This window comes from Dama dama, chromosome 9 (assembly GCF_033118175.1).
Source record: "Dama dama isolate Ldn47 chromosome 9, ASM3311817v1, whole genome shotgun sequence".
Classification (NCBI taxonomy): Eukaryota; Metazoa; Chordata; class Mammalia; order Artiodactyla; family Cervidae; genus Dama; species Dama dama.
This window is the reverse complement of record NC_083689.1, coordinates 63,960,382-63,987,047: the sequence shown is the minus strand read 5'-3', so window position 1 is coordinate 63,987,047 and position 26,666 is coordinate 63,960,382. Positions and strand designations below refer to the sequence as shown.

The 26,666-nt window shown below is 47.1% G+C and overlaps 2 protein-coding genes across 2 annotated transcripts in view; one reads left to right on the top strand and one right to left on the bottom strand.

The window, feature by feature from the left end:
- Positions 1-15,693, bottom strand: part of NDST1 (N-deacetylase and N-sulfotransferase 1) — a 121,034-nt gene extending 105,341 nt beyond the window's left edge. The window contains exon 1 of the mRNA XM_061151741.1: positions 15,562-15,693. The gene's annotated coding sequence lies outside the window, so the exon portion shown is untranslated. The remainder of the gene's footprint in view (positions 1-15,561) is intronic.
- Positions 15,606-19,526, top strand: RPS14 (ribosomal protein S14). Its single transcript, XM_061151742.1, has 5 exons — positions 15,606-15,758; positions 16,573-16,723; positions 17,216-17,377; positions 18,427-18,503; positions 19,409-19,526. Exons 2-5 carry the CDS (start codon positions 16,575-16,577, stop codon positions 19,474-19,476), a joined length of 456 nt encoding a protein of 151 aa, XP_061007725.1. The 5' UTR covers positions 15,606-15,758; positions 16,573-16,574; the 3' UTR covers positions 19,477-19,526.
- Positions 19,527-26,666: the final 7,140 nt, after the last annotated feature.

The window sequence follows — 26,666 nt, the reverse complement described above, 5'->3', positions numbered from 1 at the left end:
GTGAGCTCATCCAGTCCCTTGACATGAAGTTCAATCTAGGGACTTCCCTGGTGGTCCAGTGTTTAAGATTTCATGCTCCCAAAGCAGGGGCTGCTGCTGCTAAGTCACTTCAGTCGTGTCCGACTCTGCGCGACCCCATAGACGGCAGCCCACCAGGCTCCGCCGTCCCTGGGATTCTCCAGGCAAGAACACTGGAGTGGGTTGCCATTTCCTTCTCCAATGCATGAAAATGAAAAGTGAAAACGAAGTCGCTCAGTCATGTCCGACTCTTAGTGACCCCATAGACTGCAGCCTACCAGGCGCCTCCATCCATGGGATTTTCCAGGCAAGAGTACTGGAGTGGGGTGCCATTGCCACCCAGGTTCAATTCCTGGTCAGGGAACTAGATTCCCACATGCTGCAACTAAGAGTTTGTACCCTGCAACAAAGATAGATATCCCAAGCACTGCAACTAAGACTTGGTGCAGCCAAATAAATAAATAAATATTTAAAAAATAATAAGTAGTTAGTACAATCTACAGACTCCTGACTGATTCACTGAGTCAGACCCTGATGCTGGGAAAGACTGAAGGCAGGAGGAGGAGAAGGGGGTGACAGGATGAGATGGTTGGATGGCATCACTGACTCAAGGGACATGACTTTGTGCAAACTCCTGGAGATAGTAAAGGACAGGGAAGCCTGGCATACTGCAGTCCATGGGATCACAAAGAGTCGGACGCTATTTAGCAACTGAACAATGAACAACAGAGGCTTGGGAAATTATTTCAGTGGCCTCGACCTTTCCAACAAGCCCCAACTGCCTACCCCTTCTTTTTACCAGGATTTGACATGGGTGGCTTCAAAAATAACAGAGCCTGACCTTGTTTCCCATCCTCCACCCAGCTCATGCCGTCCGCAGGCTTTCCCACCTTGGGAAATGGCCCCATTGTCCACCTGTTGCTCATGCTTGGAACCTGGAATCATCCTCACCCCTGCATGCAATCCATCTGAAAACCCTGCTGATTCTACTTCCAAACTACCTCTCAAACCTAGGCACTGTCCCCCACCTTCGCAGCTGCCAGCGTGCTCCAAGCCACCACCGTCTCTCACCTGTGTGGTCATCTTCACCCGAATCTCTAAACAAAACCAGAGTGGACTTTGAAACGCAAATCACAAGGGTCAAGCCCTGCTTAAAGCTCCTCTCCTTCTTAGGGTATGTAGATGATAATACACACCCCTCACCAGGGTCCGTCAGACACCCTCTACCCCCACCCTCCAACTCCACCCCAGGGATGACCTCACCTCCCTCCCCTCTCCCCACCAGCCCCCCATCTCCGTGCAGTCCCTCAGCACTTCCCTGCCTTGGCAGCTTTTGCATGAGCCGTTGCCTCTGCCTGAACACTGTTTATCCTGCCCACCTCCCGGCTGCACCTTCTCACCCTGAGTCCTGTCGCTGCCTTTCTAAGACTGAGCCCCCTTACCGCCCCCCCCCCCCACCAACCTTCTTGGGTCTGCTTGTCAGCTGGCTAACTTGGATGATGTCTGGCTGTCTCCCTGACAGCCTTCATGTCTGTTACCAGTGGCTTTATCGCTCACCAATGCCTAGCACAATGCCTGGAACATAGCAGTAGGTGCTCAACAAATATGCTAAATGGATAAATGCCCAGGATCCGTATCCTGGTACCACCAACCCATTGGGCTCTGTTCTTCCATTCAGAGTGACACAGAGCAAGTCCTTCACGAGTGGGTCCTGCCATGTGACCCGGATCTGTCCTAGATCGCCTGGTGGCAATCTCTATTTACTCCACTTTGAACCAGCTGAGTGACCTTGGGCACAGCCCCAACCTTCTCCTGTCTCAGCGTCCCACTTTGGAAAACTAATAGTCTGAGCTCCTGGGGTGTGACGAGGCCCTAAGGGAGAATGTACACCAAAGCCGAATCACAGCCATGTCCCAAGTAGATGTCCTAACAAAAGTGAAGATTTACACACATGCTGACTTACGTTTACACTCCGCAACCAACCTCGGGGCTTGGAAATTACAAAGCTTACCGCCGCGCCCCTGCTCACTCCAGCGTACCAGCCCCGCCAAAGCCTGTCTGTCCCCCAGAGGCCTGGTGATCAGGCGCCATCTAGTGGACACCCAGGGGAGAAACAGCATTCCAGCCCTCTGCAGTCCTCAGGGTGGGTGGGGCAGCTCCCTGGGACCCCACCCTAACCATCCTCACCCAGCAGAAAGAGCTAGACCTAGGAGTGGAGGTGGCTCCACTCCTCCATTGTAAGCGTCTGCCTACAATGAGGGAGAACTGGGTTCGATCCCTGGGTCAGGAAGATCCCCTGGAGAAGGAACTGGCAACCCACTCCAGTATTCGTGCCTGGAGAATCTCATGGACGGAGAAGCCTGGTGGGCTACAGTCCATGGGGTCACAAAGAGTCGGACATGACTGAGTGACTTCACTTTCACTTTCACTTTTCTAGGAGTGGAGGTGGAGAAGGAAATAGCAACCGACTCCAGTATTCTTGCCTGGAGAATCCCAGGGACAGAGGACCCTGGTGGGCTGCCATCTATGGGGTCGCACAGAGTCGGACACGACTGAAGTGACTTAGCAGCAGCAGCAGCAGCAGTGGAGGAGCTGCTCATTGCCCATCAAGGCCCTCAGCCTCTCCCCAACAGCACTGAGGCCTAACACTGAACCCCTGAGGGCCCACCTCCCCAGACTTCAAGCTTCCCACAGCCTGGAGCTCTCCCCACCCTCTTCTCTCTGTCTTGGCTGACCCTTGCCCCTACTCTGCACCCCCACTCTAGGCACCTGCCTAGAGGCCCCTGACCAAGCCAGAGCTGCCCCCTGGGGACCCATAGGCCCCCTCACCGCCTGTTGCTAAACCTGATCCACACACTGTTGTTTCTGGCCTGTATTCATCCTTTGTTGTTACTGTTCAGTGGCTCAGTCGTGTCCGACTCTTTGTGACCCCATGGACTGCAGCACGCCAGGCTTCCCTGTCCATCACCAACTCCTGGAGCTTACTCAAACTTATGTCCACTGAGTTAGTGATGCCATCCAACCATCTTGTCCTCTGTCGTCCCCTTCTCTTCCTGCCTTCAATCTTTCCCAGCATCATGGTCTTTTCAAATGAGTCAGTTCTTCGCATCAGGTGGTCAAAGTATTGGAGCTTCAGCTTCAGCATCAGTCCTTCCAATGAATATTAAGGATTGATTTCCTTTAGGATTGACTGGTTTGATCTCCTTGCTGTCCAAAGGACTCTCAAGAGTCTACGCCAACACCATAGCTCAAAAGCATCAGTCCTTCGGTGCTCAGCCTTCTTTATGGTCCAACTCTCACATCCATATTCCTCCTTAGACAAAGACTTTTTTTTAGCTTTTTGTTTTGTACAATTTTTTTTCTGCTCTGCGGTAATCTTAATTCTCTGACTAGGGATCGAACCAGTGCCCCCTGCAGTGGAAGCACAGAGTCCTAACCAATGGACCACCTGGGAAGTCCTAGACAAAGACAATGACAGCAGACCCTGTAACTCTCCCCTCTGTATGCTAAGTACTGAGAGAGTTCAGCTGCCGGTGAGTTCTGTAAAAATCCAAAGCAGGTGGTCACAACTGATGGATGATGGAAACTGAGGGTTTCCAGGAAGGATTCAGGCTGCTGCTTCAGGCTGGGCCCCATCTTCGAGCCCCAGCTCCCACTGAGCTGCAGTTACTCTCTGACGTCTGGCGATGTTTCTCTGGTGAGCTAACTTTCCCTCTCTGGGCCATAGCTTTCTCTCTCCACTCTCCCCCTTGCTCCCTCCTGAAGAACTTCCCTGCAAAGAATGAAGCCCACAGGCAAATTAAAATATGCTCTATTGCTCAGAAAGGGAAGTATGGGGGCCTTCCAGGTTGTGCTTCAAGGTGCAGGAATGGGTTTGGATTTCTCAAGGTCAACTCCCTGTTCTTCCTGCATCCACTCAACAAATACCTTTAAAAAAATAAAAAGCCTGGATCCAAGATTAAAAGTATTGGGGCTCTGGAGTCAGACTGTCTGGGCTCCAATCCCAGCATTACTGTTGATGGCTGTTGGCTGCTAACTCATTTTCTTAGCTGTAAAATGAGGGGATAAAAATTTCTACTTCATAGAGTTGAGAGGATTCGATGAGAATATACATGCAAGTCACTGAGCATGGGGTCTCACTGTAGTATGTGTTTGATGGAAGGGCTTGGTGCTACCGTTATTCATGGAACAACTGCGGCGCTGGGTCGCTGATCTCATGCGACCTCTCTCCTCCCCCCGGCACCCAGGGCCTCCCTTGGCCCCAGCACTCTGGTCCCCACGGGCCCTAGGCAGCCGCTGCCCAGCCCTCATCGACAGAACACCTGCAGCGGAACACCTCCTCTACCCAGTCCTTTCTCTGAAAGCTCTCGTCTTGCCCCAGGATGCCTGCTCTCCTCTGAGGACACTGTGCTCCCCTGCAGGCCTCCGAGTGGCTTTCTCTTCCACAGCCTGGGGACAGGAGAGAAAAGGGAAGAGGGGAGGGAGAAACCACAGGCTGTTCTCCCTGCTCTTCACTGTCCCTTTCAGGCTGTTCTCTGTCGCTCCTCCCTAAAGGATGCCTGTCTCGTTTGAATCCTGTCTCGCACTGCAGCACCCAGGCACATACATCTACCAGCCTCTGGGCCACAGCCTCCCATCCCTGAGGGCTTGCCCCTGGCCACGGTATCACTCTCAACCAGTTTGTTCCTGTTGTAGCTTCTGGTTATTCCAATATTCACAGGGACACTGCTGCCATCACCCTGGCCTCTGGTCCCTTGACCTGTCCCTAAGGATTTGTCCCCCCGCCCCAATGTCAACCACTCACCGCCAAGGTCTGAAACTCTGCCCCAAACCATTATCTCAATCTCAAGCCCCCCACAGCCCCATCCTTGACCTCCATCTCAAAGTATCAGCTGGTACCTGGACTTCAGCCCTCCCTTGCCCCAGTGGGCTCTTGAATCCATCATTCCCACCGTCTCCTGCTGTCCCTCACCCCTGATGCTCTCTCTACCCCAGTCACCCCAGCTTTAGCACCTGCTCAGTGGCAATCACGGTTCTTATACATTCACCTTCCAATCCCCTGTTCCTCTCTCAAGTTGTCTTCTCTTGGCAAAACTGCAACCCCAGTTAAATCCAACCCTCTACTGACCCTATGCCTACATCCACGCAGCTGAACATGGCTGAGAAAACATCGAGCAGACCCTCAGCACTGCCCGGAATCACCCTCTCTTCCCCTTAGCTCTTGGTGAAGTTTCAAACCTTCTCTCACCTCCAAACTTCAATACTCACCCACCCCCAGCCTCACAGCTGTTCTCGCCCCACTTCCCTGACTAGAAGGTTCTCAGGCTCCACTCCCACGTGCTCACCCTGCAGCCCCTCCCTTCTCCCCATTTGCACAGATCTGCTATCCACGCTCCTCTCTAAAGCTGCTACCTCCATCTGTGCACGAGAGTTGGTCACCTCTTCCTACTCAAGGACACAGCTCCATCAGCTCCTTCCACTCTCTACTAGACCATTCCCACTGGCACACAAATATCTGCTACTGATATTTTTCTGTTTTATTAAAGTAGAAAGAAGAAAAAGAACCTCTTGATCCTGCTTGTTCATTCTGCCCTTAGGCACACCTTCGCAGTAAAACTTAAGCACCATCTGTACCTCTGTCTCTTTCTTCAACTGACTCCATTCAAGCTTTTGCACTCCCCTCCCCTGCCCCTGCCACACACACCCTGACCTCTCGCCAAGGTCCCCAGTGGCCTCTGAGCTGTTGCATCAGTGGTCATTCTTGGTCCACATCTCCCTCGACCCTCTTCACATGGACACAACCACCTGCCCCCTCCTCCTGGCCTCCCTTTCCTCTCCCGGCTTCCTGGGCATCCCCTGGCTTGGTTTTCCTCCCTTCTCACTGCTTCCTGTGGCTTTTTTCCTTGGCTATCTCTTTCCCTCAGCCCCATGCTTTGAAGCTCAGTCCCTGGATCTCTTCTCTATCTACACTCAGCTCCTGAGTGGTCACAAATGGTCTCATACTTTTAAATATCATCAAGATGCAGAAGACTCCCAAATGTACACCTCCAGCTGAAAGCCTTGCCTCAATTCCAGACTCATCTACCCCCAAAACTTTCTTGACATCTCCACTTAAGATATAAAACAAACATCTCAAACTCAGGCCTAAGACTTAACACCTAATCTTCCTCCCAAAATTTACTCCACCCTCAGCCTCCCCAGGACTTCCCAGGTGGCATAGTGGTAAAGAATCCACCTTGTCAATGCAGGAGATGCAAGAGAAGTGGATTTGATCCCTGGGTCAGGAAGATCTGCTGGAGAAGGAAATAGCAACCTGCTCTGGTATTCTTGCCTGGAAAATCCCATGGACGGAGGAGTCTGGTGGGCTACACTCTATGGGGTCGCAAAGAGTTGGACACGACTGAGCCACAGAGCATGTGTGCATGCAGCCTCCCTACCCCAGCTGATGGCGACTCTGTCCTTCCAGCTCCTCCAGCCTTAAATGCTGGAGGCAGCTCTGCCAGCCCTTTCTCTCACGGCCCAGGTTTCATCTAGGTGAGATTTCACCAGGGAATCCTGTTGGATCTCCTTCCAAAATATAACCAAATTTTGAGCACTTCCTTCTACCTCAACTAATGCCACCTTGGTCTCACCAACCAGTCATCTTTCACCTCTTAACCGTGACCCCTGCTTTCACCGTAGTCCCGCACACCACCCCCACTAAGAGACTAGCCTCCACAGAGCATCCATGCAGATCCTATTAAAACATGAGTCACATTCCATCACTTTTCTGCCCAAAACCCTCCAAAGCTTTTACTCAGAGCAAAAGCCAAAATCCTTACAATGACCTAAAGGCCATATAATCTGCCCCTGCCACACATTCTCTTTTCTTTTTCTAAAAAAAATTTTTTTTGGCTGTGCTGGGTCTTTGTAGCTGTGCAAGGGCTTTCTCTAGCTGTGGTGAGTGGGGGTTACTCTTCGTTGAGGTGTGGGGGCTTCTCATTTCAGTGACTTCTCTTGTTGCAAAAGCACGGGTTCTAGGCATGAGGGCCTCAGTAGTTGCAGCGTGCGGACGTGGCAGTTGTGGAGCAAGGGCTTTGTCACCCCGTGGCGTGTGAAATCTTCCTGGACCAGGGGACCCATGTCCCCCCCATCGGCAGGCGGATTCTTACCCACTGGACCACCTGGGATGCCCCGCCATCTTTTTTTCTCATCGTTACATTGTTACATCTCCACATCCACTCACTCACTCTAAATCCAGCCACACTGGCCTCCTTGCTCCTCCTTGAATATGTCAGTGGTGCTTCCACCTCTGGGCCTTTGTACACGCTGTTTCCCTCTGCCAGTAATGATCTTCCTTAGTTTACTGATGGTAAAGGGAAGGCTTGCCCCCTGTCCTCCTTCATGCCTCTGCTCAAATCTCTCAAAGAGGCTACTCTGCCCTCTCTCTTTTTTTTTTTTTTTTAATATTTTCTAAATTAATTTACTTATTTGGCTGTGCCAGCTCTTAGTCACAGCATGTGGGATCTAGTTCCCTGACCAGGGGTTGAACCCAGGCCCCCTGTGTTGGGAGCATGGAGTACTTAGCCACTGGGCCACCTGGGAAGTCAGTGCCTCGCTATCTAATTCTGCACCTGCCCCACCCCCTTTCCTCAGACACCTCGACACGCTTTACCTTGCTGGACTTCTCTTCTCATAGTGCTGGTTATCTTCTAACACAACAGAAAATTAACTGAGACACTGCGCCCGCCTTTCCTGCCAGAAGGTGAACTCCAGGACGGTATGGACCCTTATCTATAGATACTGATGCATCCCAAGTATCTAGAACAGGACCAGATACAGACTAGGTGATCAGTAAGTATTTACTGAATGCATGAATCACCTGTGGGAGGTGCGGGCAGACATAGTCCCTGTGCTCACAGCATTGACGGCACGTGGGGTGGGGTGGGATGGGGAAAATAGACAAGGCAGAAGGGAGGTAAGACCTGCAGACAGTGGCTCCGGCCATTCCTCCAGCCTGACCTCCCATCCGTCCGCCCTCACACACAACAGCCCAGCTGTTTTCAATGCCTTCAACTCTCCAAATGCCTTCCCACCCCAGGACCTTTTCGTATACTGTGGTCCACGCTCAGGCCATTCTTCCTGCCTTCATTTAGGTAATTCCTACACTGTTCTCAAGTCTTACCTCAGAGCCATTATTACTGTGTCTCAGAGCTTGGTACTCAGTCCCCTATAAAAATACAAGTCTCAGTATATATTTCTTTTTTAAAAGAATACTCTTGTTATCCCACTCCACAGATGAGAAAGCTGAAGCCCAGAGAGGTTACAGTTTTTGCCCAAGGACCCACAACCAATAACTCTTTGTTGAAGTAATAAACATATTGATTAGAAAATGACAGTGGAATCTGAAAACAGTGACTTTGAAGGCTTCTGGCACTCTCCCATGGAAAAATTTGTCCTGAGGTGACTGTGGGCTGCCTCTAGCCACAAGATCAAGCCATGCTCCCTTCACCACGCCTTCCCTCACTGAGGTTCAGAGATCTGTTTGTTCAGTACAACTCTTATTTATTTATTTGGCTGCATTGTGTCTTAGTTGCAGCATGCGGGATCTTTCGTTGCAGGACACCAACTTTCTAGTTGTGGCACAAAAGCTCAGTAGTCGTGTTGCACGAGTTTAGTTGATCCCAGGTATATGGGATCTTAGTTGCCTGACCAGTGATCAAATCCATGTCCCCTGCATTGTGAGGCAAATTCTTAGCCACTGGACGACCAGGGATATCCTTAACACAACTCTTATCCAAAGCAGAAACTTACTCCGTAATGCTCGTCTCTGCTACAATACCTCCTCCACTGGGGAACTCAATACTACAGAACAAAAAAGTTCTTTCTTTCAAAAGATATAAACAGACAATTCACAAAAGAGATACAAATGTGCAAAACAATCCACAAAGACGTGTCTGACCTTATTAATTACAGAAGAAATACAATACAGTAAGGAGGTATATTTAGATTCTCAGTTTAACAGAAGTGAAAATTGATATCAACTTTCTGGAGGGCAGTTTAGCTATAAATATCAAAACTTGCTGGCATTTACCCCGAAGAAAGAGTATCACAAGTGTGTTTGTGACACTTCTGTTTATATTTCAAAATTCTGGAAATAAATGTTCTCCAATATAGAACTGGTTAAATAAACAGTGGGACAGTTATAGAGAGGAACATCATATAGTAGTAAAAAAAAAAATAATACAATACAGGGATTCCTGAAAGGGAAAGTCACTCAGTTGTATCTGACTCTTTGTGACCCCATTGACTATATGGTCCATGGAATTCTCCAGGCCAGAATACTGGAGTGGGTAGCCTTTCCCTTCTCCAGGGGATCTTCCCAACCCAGGTATCAAACCCAGGTCTCCCTCACTGCAGGTGGATTCTTTACTAACAGAGTTTCAGGGAACCTCTACAGGGATTCCTGGTTGCTTGCAAAGAAGAGGATTGGGTTTCTGAGGACAGAAGTGAGAGGAGTAGGATTTTTTTTTTTTTTAAAGCAAAGGGAGAAGAGTTTAATATTCAGATTAGGTATAAAGTTGTAGCAGCGTGAATGCAGGGAAACCACAGGCCCCTGGGATGTTAACAGCGGGTAATGTCACCTCCCTAGAATGGAGGGAGTATTTCTAGACCTGAAGACAGAGAAGGGGCATCCCACAGAGGCCCAAGTCATGAGACTCAGCCAGCGTGCAAACAGAGACCAGGGAAATAAGTCTGCCCTCTGCTTCTCCCTTCCAGTCTTTCCGAGTTCTAACCAGAAGCAGGGGGCAGGGACATAGTCGGAGGTTTTCAGGACAGGTCAGGCCCCAGGACCCTAGGACAGGGTGGAGAGGGCAGTGCCAGGGGAAGAGTGCTGGTATGTTTAATTTTTTAATTTGTGTGAATGCACTTAATATTCAAAATAATAAATGAAATATTAAATATCTGTGAAAAAATGTTGTAGATCTCTATTAGTTGTTATGGGAGAATGTCCACAATGTTGAGTGAGAAAAAAAAGTCAGCACATGGCATACAGAACACAATTTCATTTACATAAGACTGTATATTACAGGTACAGATACAAGTAAACAAAATTATTTCCGGAATGATGCTCCAATTTGATAATAGTGGTATCTCGAGAAGAAAGAATTTAGAGATGATTTTTACTTTTTGCTATATACTTTTCTGTAGCGTGAGGATTGTTTATAATGGGCATGCTTTTTTAATACCATCAGGGGAAAATGTTGTAAAGTTATTTTCTTTTAAAAAAGAAGTGCCGCCATACACACTGCTGCTGCTAAGTCGCATCAGTCGTGTCTGACTCCGTGCGACCCCATAGACAGCAGCCCACCAGGCTCCCCCGTCCCTGGGATTCTCCAGGCAAGAACACTGGAGTGGGTTGCCACTGCTTTCTCCGTCCATACACATGACTGTATATAAAGTAGATAACTAATAAGACTGTATATAAAGTAGATAACTAATAAGGACCTACTGTCTGGCACAGCAGAGTCTACTCAATACTCTGCAATGGCCTATATGGGAAAAGAATCTAAAAACGAGTGGATACATGTATTTGTGTAACAGATGCAGTTTGCTGTCCGCCTGAAACTAACACAGCACTGGAAACCAATTATACCCCAATTTAAAAAATGTGCCTCTTCTGTGCGCTTTGGATTGGCCAAAAAATTTCTTCAGGTTTTTCCACAACATCTTACAAGAAAACCCAAAGTGAAGTTTTGGCCAACCCGCGTGCGGAGATAGTGTTTGGAAAGAACACACACCAAGGTGTTAACATTGGTGGGTTAGACTGCTGTCCCTTTTTCCTTTTTGTTCTCCACTCTGCATATTTCTATTCTATGGGTTTTCTTTAACTAGTTACTTTTCATAAAGGGGAAAGAGGGCATTAGATTTTCAAAGAGAAGTTCTTCCCTGGGCTTTCCTCCAGAGGCTGAGAGTATGGCTGCCAGTACCGGGGATGCGGGTTTGACCCCTGGTGCAGGAAGATTCCCCGAGCAGCAGAGCCCCTCCGCGGGCACCCCGCAACCACTGCAGGCCGGGCACCCGAGAGCCCGCGCTCCTCGGGAAGGGAAGCCACCGCGATGAGAAGCCCGCACACCAAACCGCAGAGTAGCCCCCGCTCACCGCAACTAGAGAAAGCCCATGTGCTGCAAGGAAAACCCAATACAGCCAAAAACAAGTAAATAAGTTTTAAAGAAGCTCTTCCTGAAATCAAGCCCAAGTTGTGCAGTGGCATCAATTACAGTACAGAAAGAGCTACACGCTGTTACATAATCGCTCACTTTGTTACAAAATTATATATATATATCTCACTGTGTAGACTTTATATGTATATGTATGTATTGATATATTAATATACACACACCTCTGCATACACACACACACAGAGCACAACACATGGCCCACTTTTTGTCCCTTCTTCATATCTCCATCTATACATTCCAATCCTTCAAGGTCCTTCAAAGTTGTTATTAGAGGGATATATGGAAGTAGTTATTAAACACAGACTTTGAAGTCAGAATTCCAAATTGCCCACAAATGTGTAATTTCAGTGAAAATCGCTTTCTTTAAATTTAAGGCAGGACACTATAAGCTCTTAGAGGAAAATATAGGCAGAACACTGGCATAAGTCACAGCAATACTTTTTGGATCTGTCTCCTAGAATAATGAAAACAAAAATTTAAAAATGGCACCTCCTTAAATTCAAAGTCTTCTGCACAGCAAAGGAAACCATTCACAAAACGAAAAGACAGCTGACACAATGGGAGAAAACACTTGCAAATGAAGTAACCAACAAGGAATCATGACAAAAAACACACAACCCAATCAAAAAAACGGGCAGAAGCTCTAAACTGACATTTCCCCAAAGAAGACGTATAGATGGCCAAAAAGCACATAAAAAGATGTTCAACATCACTAATTACCAGAGAAATGCAAATCAAAATTATAATGATGTATCACTTCACACTGGTCAGAATGGCCATCATCAAAAAGTCTACAAACAATAAATGCTGGAGAGGGTGTGGAGAAAAGGGAACTGTCCTACACTGCTGGTGGTAATGTAAATTGGTATAGCCACTATGGACAACAGTATGGAGGTTCCTTAAAACACTAAAACCAGAGCTATCATATGACCCAGCAGTTCCACTCCTATGCATATATCTGGAGACAGCTAGAATTCAAAAGGATGCACGCAGCTCAATGTTGACTGCAGCACTATTTACAATAGCCAAGACATGGAAGCCTCTTAAATATCTATTGACAGGGGAATGAATAAAGAAATGGTAGGGCTTCCCTCGTGGCTCAGTGGTAAAGAATCCGCCTGCCAATGCAGGAGACACTGGTTCGATCCCTGATTCGGGAAGAGCCCACGTGCCACAGCTATTTCGCCTGTTCTCCAGAGCCCAGGAGCCGCATCTACTGAAGCTCATGCACCCTAGAGCCTATGCTCCCCAGCAAGAGAAGCCACCACAAGGAGAAACCCGAGCACGGAAGCTAGAGAGCAGCCCCCGCTCAACACAACCAGAGAAAAGCCTGCACAGCCACAAAGACCCAGCACAGCCAAAAATACATAAATAAAAATTATTTTAAAATTATAATCTTTAAAAAAGTGGTAAATACACACAGTGGAGTATTACTCAACCATGAAAAAGACTGAAATAATGCCATCTGCATGGATTGCGTGGGTGACCTGAAAATCATCATACTACGTGAACTGCGAATTTTCAGATGTTCAAGCTGGTTTTAGAAAAGGCAGAGGAACCAGAGATCAAATTGCCAACATCCGCTGGATCACTGAAAAAGCAAGAGAGTTCCAGAAAAACATCTATTTCTGCTTTCTTGACTATGCCAAAGCCTTTGACTATGTGGGTCAAAAAAAATTGTGTTAAATTATTCAAGAGATGGGAATACTAGACCACCTGACCTGCCTCTTGAGAAACCTGTATGCAGGTCAGGAAGCAACAGCTAGAAATGGATATGGAACAACAGACTGCTTCCAAATAGGCAAAGGAGTACGTCAAGGCTGTATATTGTCACCCTGTTTATTTAACTTACATGCAGAGTAGATCAAATGCTAGGCTGGAGGAAGCACAAGCTGGAATCAAGATTGCTGGGAGAAATATCAATAACCTCAGATATGCAGATGACACCACCCTTATGGCAGAAAGTGAAGAAGAACTAAAGAGCCTCTTGATGAAAGTGAAAGAGGAGAGTGAAAAAGTTGGCTTAAAGCTCAACATTCAGAAAACTAAGATCATGGCATCCAGTCCTATCACTTCATGGCAAATAGATGGGGAAACAGTGGAAACAATGGCTGACTTTATTTTTCTGGCCTCCAAAATCACTGCAGATGGTGACTGCAGCCATGAAATTAAAAGATGCTTACTCCTTAAAAGGAAAGTTATGACCAACCTAGGCAGCATATTAAAAAGCAGAGACATTACTTTGTCAACAAAGGTCCGTCTAGTCAAGGCTATGGTTTTTCCAGTAGTCATGTATAGATGTGAGATTTGGACTATAAAGAAAGCTGAGCACTGAAGAATTGATGCTTTTGAACTGTGGTGTTGGAGAAGACTCTTGAGAGTCCCTTGAACTGCAAGGAGATCCAACCAGTCCATCCTAAAGGAGATCAGTCCTGAGTGTTGATTCGAAGGACTGATGTTGAAGCTGAAACTCCAATACTTTGGCCACCTGATGAGAAGAGCTGACTCATTTGAAAAGACCCTGATGCTGGGCAAGATTGAGGGCAGGAGGAGAAGGGGATGACAGAGGATGAGATGGTTGGATGGCATCACTGACTTGATGGACATGGATTTGGGTGGACTCTGGGAGTTGGTGATGGACAGGGAGGCCTGGCGTGCTGTGGTTTATGGGGTCGCAAAGAATCGGACATGACTGAGCAACTGAACTGAAGTAAATCAAAGACAAATATCACATGATATTATTCATATGTGGAATCTAATTTTTTAAGGTGCTATGACTCCTTTTATTTAAAAACATTTATTTATTTGGCTGTGTCAGGTCTTAGTAGTAGCATGTGGGCTCTTCGTTGGGTCACGGGCCACATGTGGGATCTCAGTTCCCGCACAAGGGATGGAACTTGAATCCCCTGCATTGAAAAGCAGATTCTTAACCACTGAACCACCGGGGGAAGTCCCTAATTTTTTAAAAAAACTGATACAAATGAACTTATTTACAAAACAGAAACAGACTTATTGATATCAAAAACAAACTTATAGGGACTTCCTGGTGGCGCAGTGGATAGGAATCCACCTGCCAAAGCAGGGGATGCGGGTTCTATCCCTGATCCAGGAAGACTCCACATTCCTTGGGGCCACCAAGCCAGTGCACCACAACTCTGGAGCCCTGTGCTCCTCAAGAAGAGCAGTCACTGCAGTGAGAAGCCCACACTCTGCAAGGAACTGTGGCCCCCACTTTCAGAAACTAGAGAAAGCCCTCACAAAACAACAAAGACCCAGTGCGGCCAAAAATTAAGTAATAAATAAATAAAATTATTTTTTAGAAAAACAAACTTATGGTTACCAAAGGGAAAATGTTGTGATGGGGGGGCCGGATGGGGGGAGGCAGTGGATGAAGGTACACACACTATATATAGAAGGAGGACATGGCAACCCATTCAAGCATTCTTGAGGGGAAGATCCCATGGACAGAGAAGCCTGGTGAGCTTCGGACAGTGGGGTTGCAAAAGAGTTGGACACGACTGAACTGACAGAGCACGAAGGTACTACTATATATAAGATAAATAAACAAACAACAAGGACCTACTGAATAGCAAAGGGAACTCTACTAAGTATTCTGATAACCTATGTGAGGAAAAGACTTTGGAAAAGAATGAATATACATATAACTGAATGCCTTTGCTGGACACCTGGAACTAACACAATGCTGTAAGTAAACTATATCCCCAAAAAGCCAAAAATCTATACTCCAGTAAAATGTTTCTTAAAAATCTTTCTTTAAAAGACAAGTCAAACAGTATCTACTTAATAGTATCTATCTGTTAATGCGGTGAGGATTAAATGAAGCAAGGCATATGAATATACGCTGGTATACAATGACAAATATTGAATACTTTATTCTTATTTTGCCAAGTACTCAGTAGTTGGAAGAGCTTCCCTGGTGGCTCAGATGGTAAAGAATCTGCCTGCAATGCAGGAGACAGGGGATCGATACCTGGATCAGGAAGATCCCCTGGAGAAGGGAATGTCAGGCAACCCAACTCCAGCATTCCTGCCTGGAGGATTCCATGGACAGAGAAACCTGGAGGAGTACAGTCGAAGGGATTGCAGAATCAGTGACGAGACAACTGTTGTTGTCATTTGCCTCCGCACCACCAGGGGAGCTGCCGCCCTCAGGCTAAGCAGGCTCCGGGGTCAGGGTGGTGGAAGTTCCTCTAGCCGCGGTCACCGCCATCTTAGAACACAGGCCTTCCACACCCACCGGGTTTGGCTGCTCCCTGTAGTCTTAGAAGCAGACCGCTCGTCAAGATACCCAGGCCCTTACCTCCTTAGGCACTACCTTCAGTAAGCCGTGTTCTCGAGGGCGTTTGAATCTCCTGGGAAATGCTAAAATCGGCGTCTTCCGGGAGCTGTCCTCGCCCCGTGACCTCAGACGTGCACTTCCGGGACAAGAGCGTGACCCGTCGCCCCGCCCTCTTCCACCCTCTCTTTCCGGTGGCGGAGTCTGGCGAAGACGCGCAGGTAGGATCTCTGGGCGAGGAAAATCGGCTTGCATCCTGCGGCACGGGAGCTCATCGGGGCCGAGGGCTTGGGGCTGAGGTCTTTCTGCGGAAAACAAACCTAGTGCCGGGCGCGAGGAGCACGGCGGGCTGACCCAGACTCTGTTTCGCGCCCTGTCTCGGGAGGCGGCGGTCTTGGTTTAGGAAAAAGCCTGTTAAGTGTGGGTGAGTTCGGATCTAGTCTCGAAGGCGTAGATCCGGCGCCACGACCACAACTACCTTAACCAGCAACACACCGTCGTTGGGAAGGATCGGGTAATAAGTTGGTCTGTGTGAGCGCCCACCTTAACCGGTTTTTTTCCCGGGCAGCCTCAGGCCGGGCCTCTAATCTCTTAAGTTTTCGAATCTGGAAAGTAGGAGTAATCGTCTCATGAATCCCTTGGGGATGTAGTGAGGATTTAAGAAGGGAATGCAGAAGAAACGGCCTTTCGTTAGGTGCTTCCAAAATCCGAGTGACTGCTAAGTCGGGCACATTGCAGTTTCTGTGCAGGTCTCTCAGCCAGACATTGAGCGTAGGGATTGCACATCGGTGTTCGCTGAACACATATCACGTGCCTGTTTCCCCTGAAGCCAGAGATGAGGTGCACTCTAGTTTTGCCAGGGTGGGTTGGGAGTCACCTGGGAACCCTGAATTCTGCTCCTGGCCGCCCGGAGCGGGAGAGCCGGAGCTCTTCAGTGTCCTCCTGCTCACCTTTCTCAGGGAGGAAATATTCCCAGAGTTGTAAACATTTGGGGTTTTTGTCGTTAACGTTGGAATTTTTTTTCTTCTCGTTAAGAAATGGCACCTCGCAAGGGGAAGGAAAAGAAGGAAGAACAGGTCATCAGCCTTGGCCCTCAGGTGGCTGAAGGAGAAAATGTATTTGGTGTGTGCCACATCTTTGCATCCTTCAACGACACTTTTGTGCACGTCACCGATCTTTCTGGCAAGTGAGTTACCCGCGTGGAGAGGCACAGGACCCAGTTAGCAAGGGCTGGGGTTAGAAATGACCGGGGAGCTGAGTAGCACTTTAAGAGGATCTCTGGAAATAATTGTTATTAAAGATGTTCGGATAAGGATATGTGCTTGGTTGGTTAGTACACAGATACTGTAATCTAGGTGCTGGAGTTCCAAGAGAAGGAGGTACATTTTTTTGCCTTTACAGCCTGGGGGCCTCTTATGTAAAATGAGGAGGAATTACTCCTACTACTGGATTAATAAAATTAAAGGTAAGAGTAAAGTGTTGATGCATTGTTAATCTGGGATCTGTGAACACCATCACTGCAGAGCCTAGGGAAGTCTTGTGGGATCAGGATGCTTGTTCAGATTGACCTTCATCCTCTGCCCTTCGTGGGCAGAAGTGCCCTTTATTTTTAGGATGTGATATGCACTCTGAATCCTTGATGGGTAAGAAAGAAAGGATCCTGTGCTTTTGTTCCCAGGGAAACCATCTGCCGTGTAACTGGTGGGATGAAGGTGAAGGCTGACCGAGATGAGTCCTCTCCATATGCTGCCATGTTGGCTGCCCAGGATGTAGCCCAGAGATGCAAGGAGCTGGGCATCACTGCCCTCCACATCAAACTCCGGGCCACAGGAGGAAATAGGTAAGGCTGGGAGGATAGTGAAGTCACTGAGCTTGGGCAAGGCATCATGGGTACCTATGTAATTAATATGGGCATACCTCAGAGATGCTGTGGGTTTGGTTCCAGACCACTGCAGTAAAAACAGTATCTCAGTAAAAATGAGCAACAGTGTTTTCTCAGTGTGTATAAAAGTTAGGTTTACACTATGTCTATTGTGTGTGCAGTAGCATCCTGTCTTTTTTTAAAAAATGCAGCATACCTTAACTTAAAAATACTTTATTGCTTTTTTAAAAAAAAGTAACCATCTGACAGTGAAGGGACTTTTTTAAAAAGGCATGATTTGTGAAGCACAGTTAAATGAGGTGTGCCTGTAATTGGTTTCTGCATGCACCCCTGCCCCAACGAACTGTGTTAATTGAGCATACATAGCATGTGAAGTGCTATATTCTAAGTACTAGAAGAGAGTGATGGGGGAAAGCAGATATTGTCTCCATCCTCTGTGGCTCTCAGGCTGGCAGGGTCAGGCTTTAAACAATTTAGAGCAGGGGAGCGTATGGTTCGTTTTTGCAGCAAATACTGGGAAGCAGAAATGTGTCAGGGCTGGGCTGATAATAAAGTTTAAATGAAGATCTAATGTTGTGATATTAGGAATTGGTCCAGTGAAGGAAGGACAGAGGAGAGTGTTACAGCCAGGGACAACTGGAAGGAAAAGGTCTTGGAGTAGAAATGAGCTTGGCACATCTCTGGGCATGAAAACTTTTTAATAGTAATGATTTAAGGTTGAGGGTGGTTTGTTTGTTAAAGATGGCTGCTGTGTTGGGCAGAGACCAGATAGGAAGTTGTTAAGTGATCCATTGTTCTTGGGAGGGTGGGAAAGGACAGATCACCAAAAAGACTTAGAATCACAGCATGTGATGAAAGGGGGTACTTCATGTTGATGTTTAAAAGAGGGCACTTAAACAGGCTGCAGGCAGAGCAGAATACAAACTATGGCCCATGGTGCGGGGGAGGTATGCAACAGATAATGACTTGGCCAAAGGCTTTTCTTAATTTCCATATTTGTTTTTTAGGACCAAGACTCCTGGACCAGGAGCCCAGTCAGCGCTCAGAGCCCTTGCCCGCTCAGGGATGAAGATTGGGCGGATTGGTGAGTACCCCTCTTTGGCTGATGCTTGGTTTTCTTTCAAGTGTGACCCCAGAAAACATGCGGTCTGTATAGTGGATACAGGTCCTGGTCTGCTAACTTTTGGCAGTTAGACTTGTTAACGGGGTGTGCAAGAGGTACCGAGTGACATAAACTCTCTACCTGAACACTCAAGTCACCTTGACCTGAATGTCCCGCACTGGAACAGCACCGTCTCGTTTCTGCATTTCTGTGCCTGACGGTGGCTGGTGGAACTAATGGGAGATGAATTGTCCTTTCTAGTATTTTCAAGAGACTTGTATTCAATATTTTGGAGGGCTGACTACTGCACATTAGAGCGGGCCAGTCATTGTGACAAAAATATATGGAGGGGGCAGTGGCTCCCATGGTTAAGAGTCACAGCGGTTCTCTGTACTTGCATAGCGTTTATACCCTCGTGTCTGTGATCTGACCATTTGTAGCTCTTAGGAAGGAGATGTTAGCCCTTCCCTGCTGCTTCTGTGGCAGCGTGTACTCTTCCCTTGACCTGATGGTCCATCTCTCTCTTGAGATTTTTTTCAAAACATTTGCAGTTGTCATTTACCTATTAAAAAAGAGCTATTCTTCAGTTTGAGAGGATTTTTCCACTAGAGTCAGTGGGCTAGGTATCAGAAACCTGGACTTGTCACCTGCCTCTGACATCCTATTCAAGTTGCCTACTCTGAGCCTCAGTTTCCCCTTCACGGATGTTGAATTCAAACTACATGAGAAGTTTTGAGGAGGCAGCTCCACACCCATCAGCTACATACTGAGGACTGACTTGGGAAGCAATAGGATCCACTGCTGACCTGTTTGACCATTGGCCTCGGGCGGCCTGCGCACCTTCCCATCCAGCTCCAGACAGTGATGTTTTCTCTTCCTCCCCACAGAGGATGTCACCCCCATTCCCTCCGACAGCACCCGCAGGAAGGGGGGTCGCCGTGGTCGCCGTCTGTGAACAAGACTTCTCAAATTATTGCTTTCTGTTAATAAATTGCTTTGATGTAAGCTGTTTTTGACTCCAGTCGTCTCTCCTTTATGTAGGGGCCACTGCTCAGGGGTACTTGATTCCTTCTGTCTGTATTTAACCAGGGTATGGGGCTGTCTTGAGGTTACGGGTGCATTGATAAGCCAGCAGCCATTTAATAGGTACATTGCTTCAGAGAATGTCTATAACCTGTCAAAGAGGAACTCGAGGTGTTGATCCAGTCCCTGCCCTGGGACAGGGTGAGCCTGTGTTCTGTGAACTGGTTTCCTGAGAGGAGGAGCCAAAGGAGAGGTCAGATTCTGGTGCTATGGTTGGGTCTTCTCGACACTGCTGGTTGTGGCATTAGTTGTCTCAGTCATCTAAAGAGACCAAGGCCTTGGAGACCTTGTTTTGAAAGTAGAGATGTTGATTCCAAAAATGGACCAATTCTTAAAGAGCGGGAGTGGAGTAGAAACTGTTGAGCTCAGTGTAGCCTGAGCAGAAGGGCCTTCCAGACAGCCATATATAAACACGTGTGGGTGGGTACTCACCCCCCACACCTTCTGTGCAAAAAAGGGAGTGCACTGTCTTGTATCTTACTTTTTCTCACTTGGCAGATCTAGGAGGTTGTTCCACATCAGTACATAAAGTACATAAAGATTCTGTCACCCACAAATACACATCAAGCCCTATTTTCATCAGTGATAAAAAAGTTTGTGCTTTCCGGAAGCCTGCATCCAACTCCAAGGACCCAGTGGCACCAGATGGTACTGAGTGTTCTGGAGAGGATTAGCCCAGGGCCCTGTGATTTTGACTTCTACTCCAAGGGAAGACAATGACATAATGCTTTCAGGGTTCATCCCAGCAGACGTGTTTCAGTACTTCATTCCTTTTTATTGCTGTTTAGCATCCATTTCCCAGCTATACATCTATTCACAACTCCCATCCCACCTGGAAGAGCCCTGGAGAGGTGAGTCTTGCCATGGCTCCTACCAACTTGCCATGTGTGATGGATTAGCCATAAATTAGTCTGTTTCATCATCTTTAAAATGAGTATTTACAACACAAAGCATAAAATGAGTCCATGCTGATAACAGATGATTTTAAGATGAAGGCATAAATCTTAACAAAAACTAAAAATAGTTGCTCCCCCTTCCAGTAAGTGAACTTACCTGTGGGCTAGACTTAGTGACTCACTTTCCAAAGAGTAGAACATGGAAGATGTTAACTTTGGAGAGATGAATTATTAAGGTTGAACTGGCTGATTGCTAAACACTTGGATAAATCATGTATTTAGTACTCAGACTTGACAAGATGATGAATACTTCAACTGAATTTTCAATTTCTGAAAACCCATAATCTAGTTAGAGGGCATTCTACAACGTGTCAACATTTAAATTCAAAAGTTAAACAAGGGCTCAAGACCAGAGGAGCTGAAGGAGATGGAATAACAAGGCATTGGATCCTGAACCTGAAAGGGCATTAGTGTAAAAACATACAATATTAACCTGGGGACTTCCCTTGTGGTCCAGTAGTTAAGAATCAGCCTTCTGATGCAGGGGAGGCAGGTTTGATCCTGCTTCAGAGAACTAAGACCCTGCATGCTGCAGAGCAACAAACCCCATGTGCTCTAGAGCCCCTGCTTTGCAACAGGAAGGCCAAACACCTTGCAGTGAAGAGCCTGCACACCACAGTGAAGGCCAGTGCAGACAAAAAAAATCTGAATCTGGAGTCCAATTAGTAGTAATGTACCTGTGCTCCCTAGTTTTGACAAGTGAATTGTTTAAAATGTAAGATACTAACGTTCGAGGAAACCAAATGAGTGATATACAGAAATGTCATATCTTGCAACTTTTTGGTAAATCTAAAAGCATTCCCAAATAAACATTGCAGGGGTGGGGGAAATGAGGGTGCTTTTCTACTGTCATTCTGGTTTCGAAGGCAGGACATGGTACACAGACCTGCAAGAGGCAGGTGTCCCAGGGTGGAAATCGCAGTTCCCCAGATTTGGACTCAGCCTTGGGGCACTTCCCTGGTGGCTCAGATGGTAAAGCGTCTGCCTACAATGTGGGAGACCCAGGTTCAATCCATGGGTCAGGAAGATCTCCTGGAGAAGGAAATGGCAACCCACTTCAGTATTCTTGCCTGGAAAATCCCATGGACGGAGAAGCCTGGTAGGCTATAGTCCATGAGGTCACAAAGAGTCAGACACGACTGAGCGACTTCACTTGGGCAAATTACTTAACCTCTCAGCCATTTAGTGAAAATTCCTGTGATAATGGCAGCCTCATAGTGCATCACAAGAAAGATTAAAGCGTATAATCTGGCACTGAGGAAACTGCTCCTATTCTTAATGCCTGTTCAGTTCTGCCAAGTATCATGAATGACAGCTGGCTGGAATCCTGGTGGGAAGATGCTGGCGCTCACTGAAGTGTTCTTTTTATTTCCTGTGATGGGACTTTGCAGATTGTCCTGCTGTTTCCTGGTAACCAGGGATTTTTGAAAGCAGTTCATTTCTGGGTTTTGTCTGCAAGTTTCAAAGAGCTAGTTGGTGCAGTCCAGGTTGGAATGTAAGTGGCCTCTTGGCCACTGAGGTAGGCAAGGCGGGACTTGGCCTGTTGCCCTCCTGAGACTGCAGACCATGGAAGCCCAGCCACTGGCTGTAAGTGCAGCCTTAGGGCCATAGAGATGGTCCCTACTTCTCATTCCTTTCTCTTACCTGAGCTCGTACAACAATCTTCTCCTAACAGGTCTTCCTGTCTTCCCTCTGTTCTTTGTTTAGTCATAAGTCAAGCAGAGACATTACTTTGTCAACAAAGGTCCGTCTAGTCAAGGCTATGGTTTTTCCAGTAGTCATGTATGGATGTGAGAGTTGGACTATAAAGAAAGCTGAGCACCGAAGAATTGATGCTTTTGAACTGTGGTGTTGGAGAAGACTCTTGAGAGCCCCTTGAACTGCAAGGAGATCCAACCAGTCCATCCTAAAGGAGATCAGTCCTGGGTGTTCATTGGAAGGACTGATGTTGAGGTTGAAACTCCAATACTTTGGCCACCTGATGCAAAGAACTGACTCATTTGAAAAGACCCTGATGCTGGGCAAGATTGAGGGCAGGAGGAGAAGGGGATGACAGAGGATGAAATGGTTGGATGGCATCACCGACTCAATGGACATGAGTTTGGGTAAACTCTGGGAGTTGGTGAGGGACAGGGAGGCCTGGCGTGCTGCGGTTCATGGAGTCGCAAAGAGTTGGACACGACTGAGCAACTGAGCTGAAGTGAAGTCATGACCAACTCTTTGCGACTCTATAGACCAGGGCCTGCCAGGCTCCTCTGTCCATGGGATTTCCCAGGCAGGAATACTGGAGTGGGCTGCCATTTCTTTCTCCAGGGGCTCTTCTCGACCCAGGGATCAAACCCGCATCTCCTGCATTGGCAGACGGATTCCTTACCACTGAGCCACCAGGGAAGCCCTATCTTCCCTCTGGCCCATGCCTATGCCTAGACCACACTACAGCTGTGTGATCTAAAATTAATTGGATCCTGTCACACATACCCCTGCTATTTTATCCATGCCTCACTCTTACCTTCAGTCTAGAATCCAGTCTCCATGAATCTCCAGTATTTTGTCTAACTCTGCCATATCCTTCACCCTCTCTGCCCAAAGCAAACCTAGTTCCTTTCACTTTGCCAATTCTCCGTGCCTTCAGTCTGACTCCTTCAGTATCTCCTCTCCCCACCTTGGCCTCACTACCTACCACTCACCTGTTGGAATCAGTTTTTCATCACTCTTTCAAAGTTATCTTCTGGGATGTCCCTCAAGGTGCTTCTCCACTCAGTTCCCCCAACACTCCCCTCGTGGTACCACTAGTCTCCCTCTATCCTAATAACATCTTTCCCTGCTAATCTGCTAGCTCTGAGAGGGCAGAGAGTGTCTTGTACAGTGTCCCAGCCCAGCTCCCAGTCTGCAAAAGTAGCATCTCTTTAAAGACTTGTTTGATGAATCATTGAAAGAGTTGCCTTCACCTTCTGTAGTTTAGTCAGTTGAAGGACTTTTTCTAATAGATTCTAGATACATTGAAACAAACATGCATTCTTGGGTTCTAAGAAAGTGAAGGAAATTCCCAGGAGCATTGACGAAATGGGAAAAAAATGACACCAAGATAAAATGGTTTAGGGAGCTGAGAGCTATAGGAAAGAAAGCCGGGGTAACCCTCAGGGCAAATACTGGAGTTAGTGCCAGGAGGTTAAGTAAGCTTAATCCCCTAAGGGCTCTGCTCTCAGCCCCAACCACAGCCTGGAGGTGAGGGAACTGAACACGACTTTCATATTAATCCAGAAACCCTCAGACTTCAGAGCTAATGTGGTCACAGGTGGGAGTGTCTCTGGGCTCTTTGTAGAAGGGCAAGTCTCTGGAGAAAGTGAAAGTGTTAGTCACTGTCGTGTCCGATTCTTGTGGCGCCACCTGCCAGTCTCCTCTGTCATTGGGATTCTCCAGGCAAGATACTGGAGTGGGTTGCCATTCCCTTCTCCAGGGCAGCTTCCCGACTCAGGGATCGAACCCAGGTCTCCCACATGGCAGGCACATTCTCTACTGTCTGAGCCACCAGGGAAGCCACTTAAATTGAGGTCTTGACAGTTGTTTTTTCTTCCAGTTAACTCCATTGACCTGGGTGATGGTTCATGGCTCCCTTTTGCCCAGGAGAATACTATCAAGGCAATTCTCAGTCTCTTAATGTAAGATCTGGGAAACCTTTCACAAAACATGGCCTCAGGGGGAGCACTGCTGACCTTAAGTGGTCCAAAGAGAAGATGTATAAGGGACTTCAAATAAGTTAAGTTCTGTCTTGTTGCATGTTGTCCTAAGGTGGTAGAACTTGGCCAGTGGGTGGGTAGGAGTTGTAGAGAGATTTAAGCATCAGATAAAGGAGCGTTTTCTAAAAGAGAGCCGCTAAGAAGAAATAAAACTGCTTCCTAATCATTGGAGGCATACAAGCATAAGCCAGGTCCCCAAAGGCTAGCTAATCAGAATCAGTGTGGCAGAGACAGTTGTTTCCTAGTGCTCCTTCATCTTCTGTTATGAATAGTAGCAGCCTCAGTGTTTAGCTGGATGCATGGTTGATCAGAATAGAGATTACTTTTCCTAACTATAGTCACCAGGCTGTATGTTACAGCCCCAGGACTTATAAGAAAATGTCTTAAATAATGTCTAGATCTTTGCCGGAACTTGTCACCTTATCAAACAGTCCTTCCTTAATCATCACAGATCAATTAATGTTTCTTCCCCCACCCCACCTCTGGCCTCATTCTCAAGCTGTTTACCTGCCACATTCATAGCATTAACCCTAGTGTGGAGTCTGTGCTTCTTGAGTCGCGTGGTTCTTAACCTCGAGTGTGCATCACATTCAGTAGATCTGGGCTGGAGGCCTGAGGACGTGTGTTTCTAACAAGCCCCAACAGTGCTGATGTCAGTGGTCTGGAGACCACACTTGGAGAACCACTGGACTTGTCTGTTTAGGTCACTGCTGTATCCCAGCACCAGGAGTAGTACATTAAGTTGTGGTGTTTTCTACGTGTTTGTTGACTCATTTTGCAGATATCGCATTCAAACAGATTTAAGGCAAGTACCATTATCCACATTTTACCTACAGAGAACCTGAGTGTCAGAGAAATTGAGTTGTCCAGGGGCACATAGCTGGAAAGGGTCAGAGCAGAGATTCAAACCTATGCTTGTCTGAAACCACAGAGTGTGCCCTCTTCAATCACTGTGCCATCACACCCTTGGTAGGCTCCAGTCAGTACAGTCTGGTTGAGGAGCAGGAGGAGGAGGACCCTCCCTGTCCTTGCGTAAGATTGGAAGTAGAAGGCAGCAGAGGGCTGCTCCTGAAGGGTTCACAGCCATCATGTCCTGGTGGCCCCCAGGTGGCAGCATCATACAGACAGGATGGGGAGGTCTGGGTTCTGCCACCAATAACTTCTGTGGCCCTGGATGTATCCCATTTCTCATGGTCTTCAGTTTCCCCATCTTCACAGACAGAAGATTAGATCTCTATAATATCCAAAGAACCCTTGCAGCTCAAATACCACCTATAAGAGACAGGTGCAGCCACTGGAAGTCAAATGCCCCCAAACCAAATATACTGCTTCTCTTCTCCCACACTGAGAAATACCCCCAAACCAGAATTCCAACACCAACAAACCCCCTCCACCGCTGCAAACCCCCACTATACTATCACTGTCCAGAAGAAATATGCAAGCCACAAAACTGAGCCACATAAGTTCAAATTTCCTAGTAGCTATATTAATAAATATAAAAAGTGACATTAATTATAATATATTTTACTTAACCCAATATATCCAGTGATTATATCATTTCAATGTATAATCAATATGGAAAGTTATTACCAAGATAGTTTATGTTTTCTTCCTGAACTACACCTTGAAATCCAGTATGTATTTTATACTTAATAGCACACGTCTCAGTTCAGACTAGCCACGTTTCAAGGCTTCACCTGCCACATGTGGCTAGTGGCTGCCCTGGTAGACAGCATAATCCTAGGATATTGATGACAAATATTTATTGAGGTATACACTATACTGTCTTATATACATTGCTCAGTCCTCATAACACCCTATGAAATAGGCAAGATTATTATCAATCTAATTTTGTAGATAATGACACTGAGGTTCAGGGAGGCTTTTTGGCCAAGATCACAGAGTAGGTAAGCAGAAGAGTCTGGATTTGAACTTGGCTCTGTCTGGTGACAGAGTGTGGCTCTTCATCTTGACATAATCCTGTCCTGGTAGGAGATGTTTAGGATATGCAGTCAATGGGACCCACTGACTGGGATACCAAATCCAGGGAATGTAAAAGCCCGGGAGCCAACAAGGCCTGTGAGGGCAATAGAGGAGAGGCCTTGAAGCTACCCTTCTCCCACCCTTAGTTATGTGTTTGGCAACGTTGAGCTTGCCCAGCTAACAGCCAGTGACTCTGTCAAGAGGAAATCATGATCTTAGGAAGATCATGTCAGTGTAATGAATAACTGAGCTTGCCAAAAAAAAGAAATCTGGTGTCAGGAGCAAGTGAAAACTGAGAAATGCAGGACCATAGGAATGACCTGCAGGGAGCGTGGGAGAGGGTAGACTTTCAAGGGACAGGGCTAGGCCCAAAGTGTGGAAGTTAT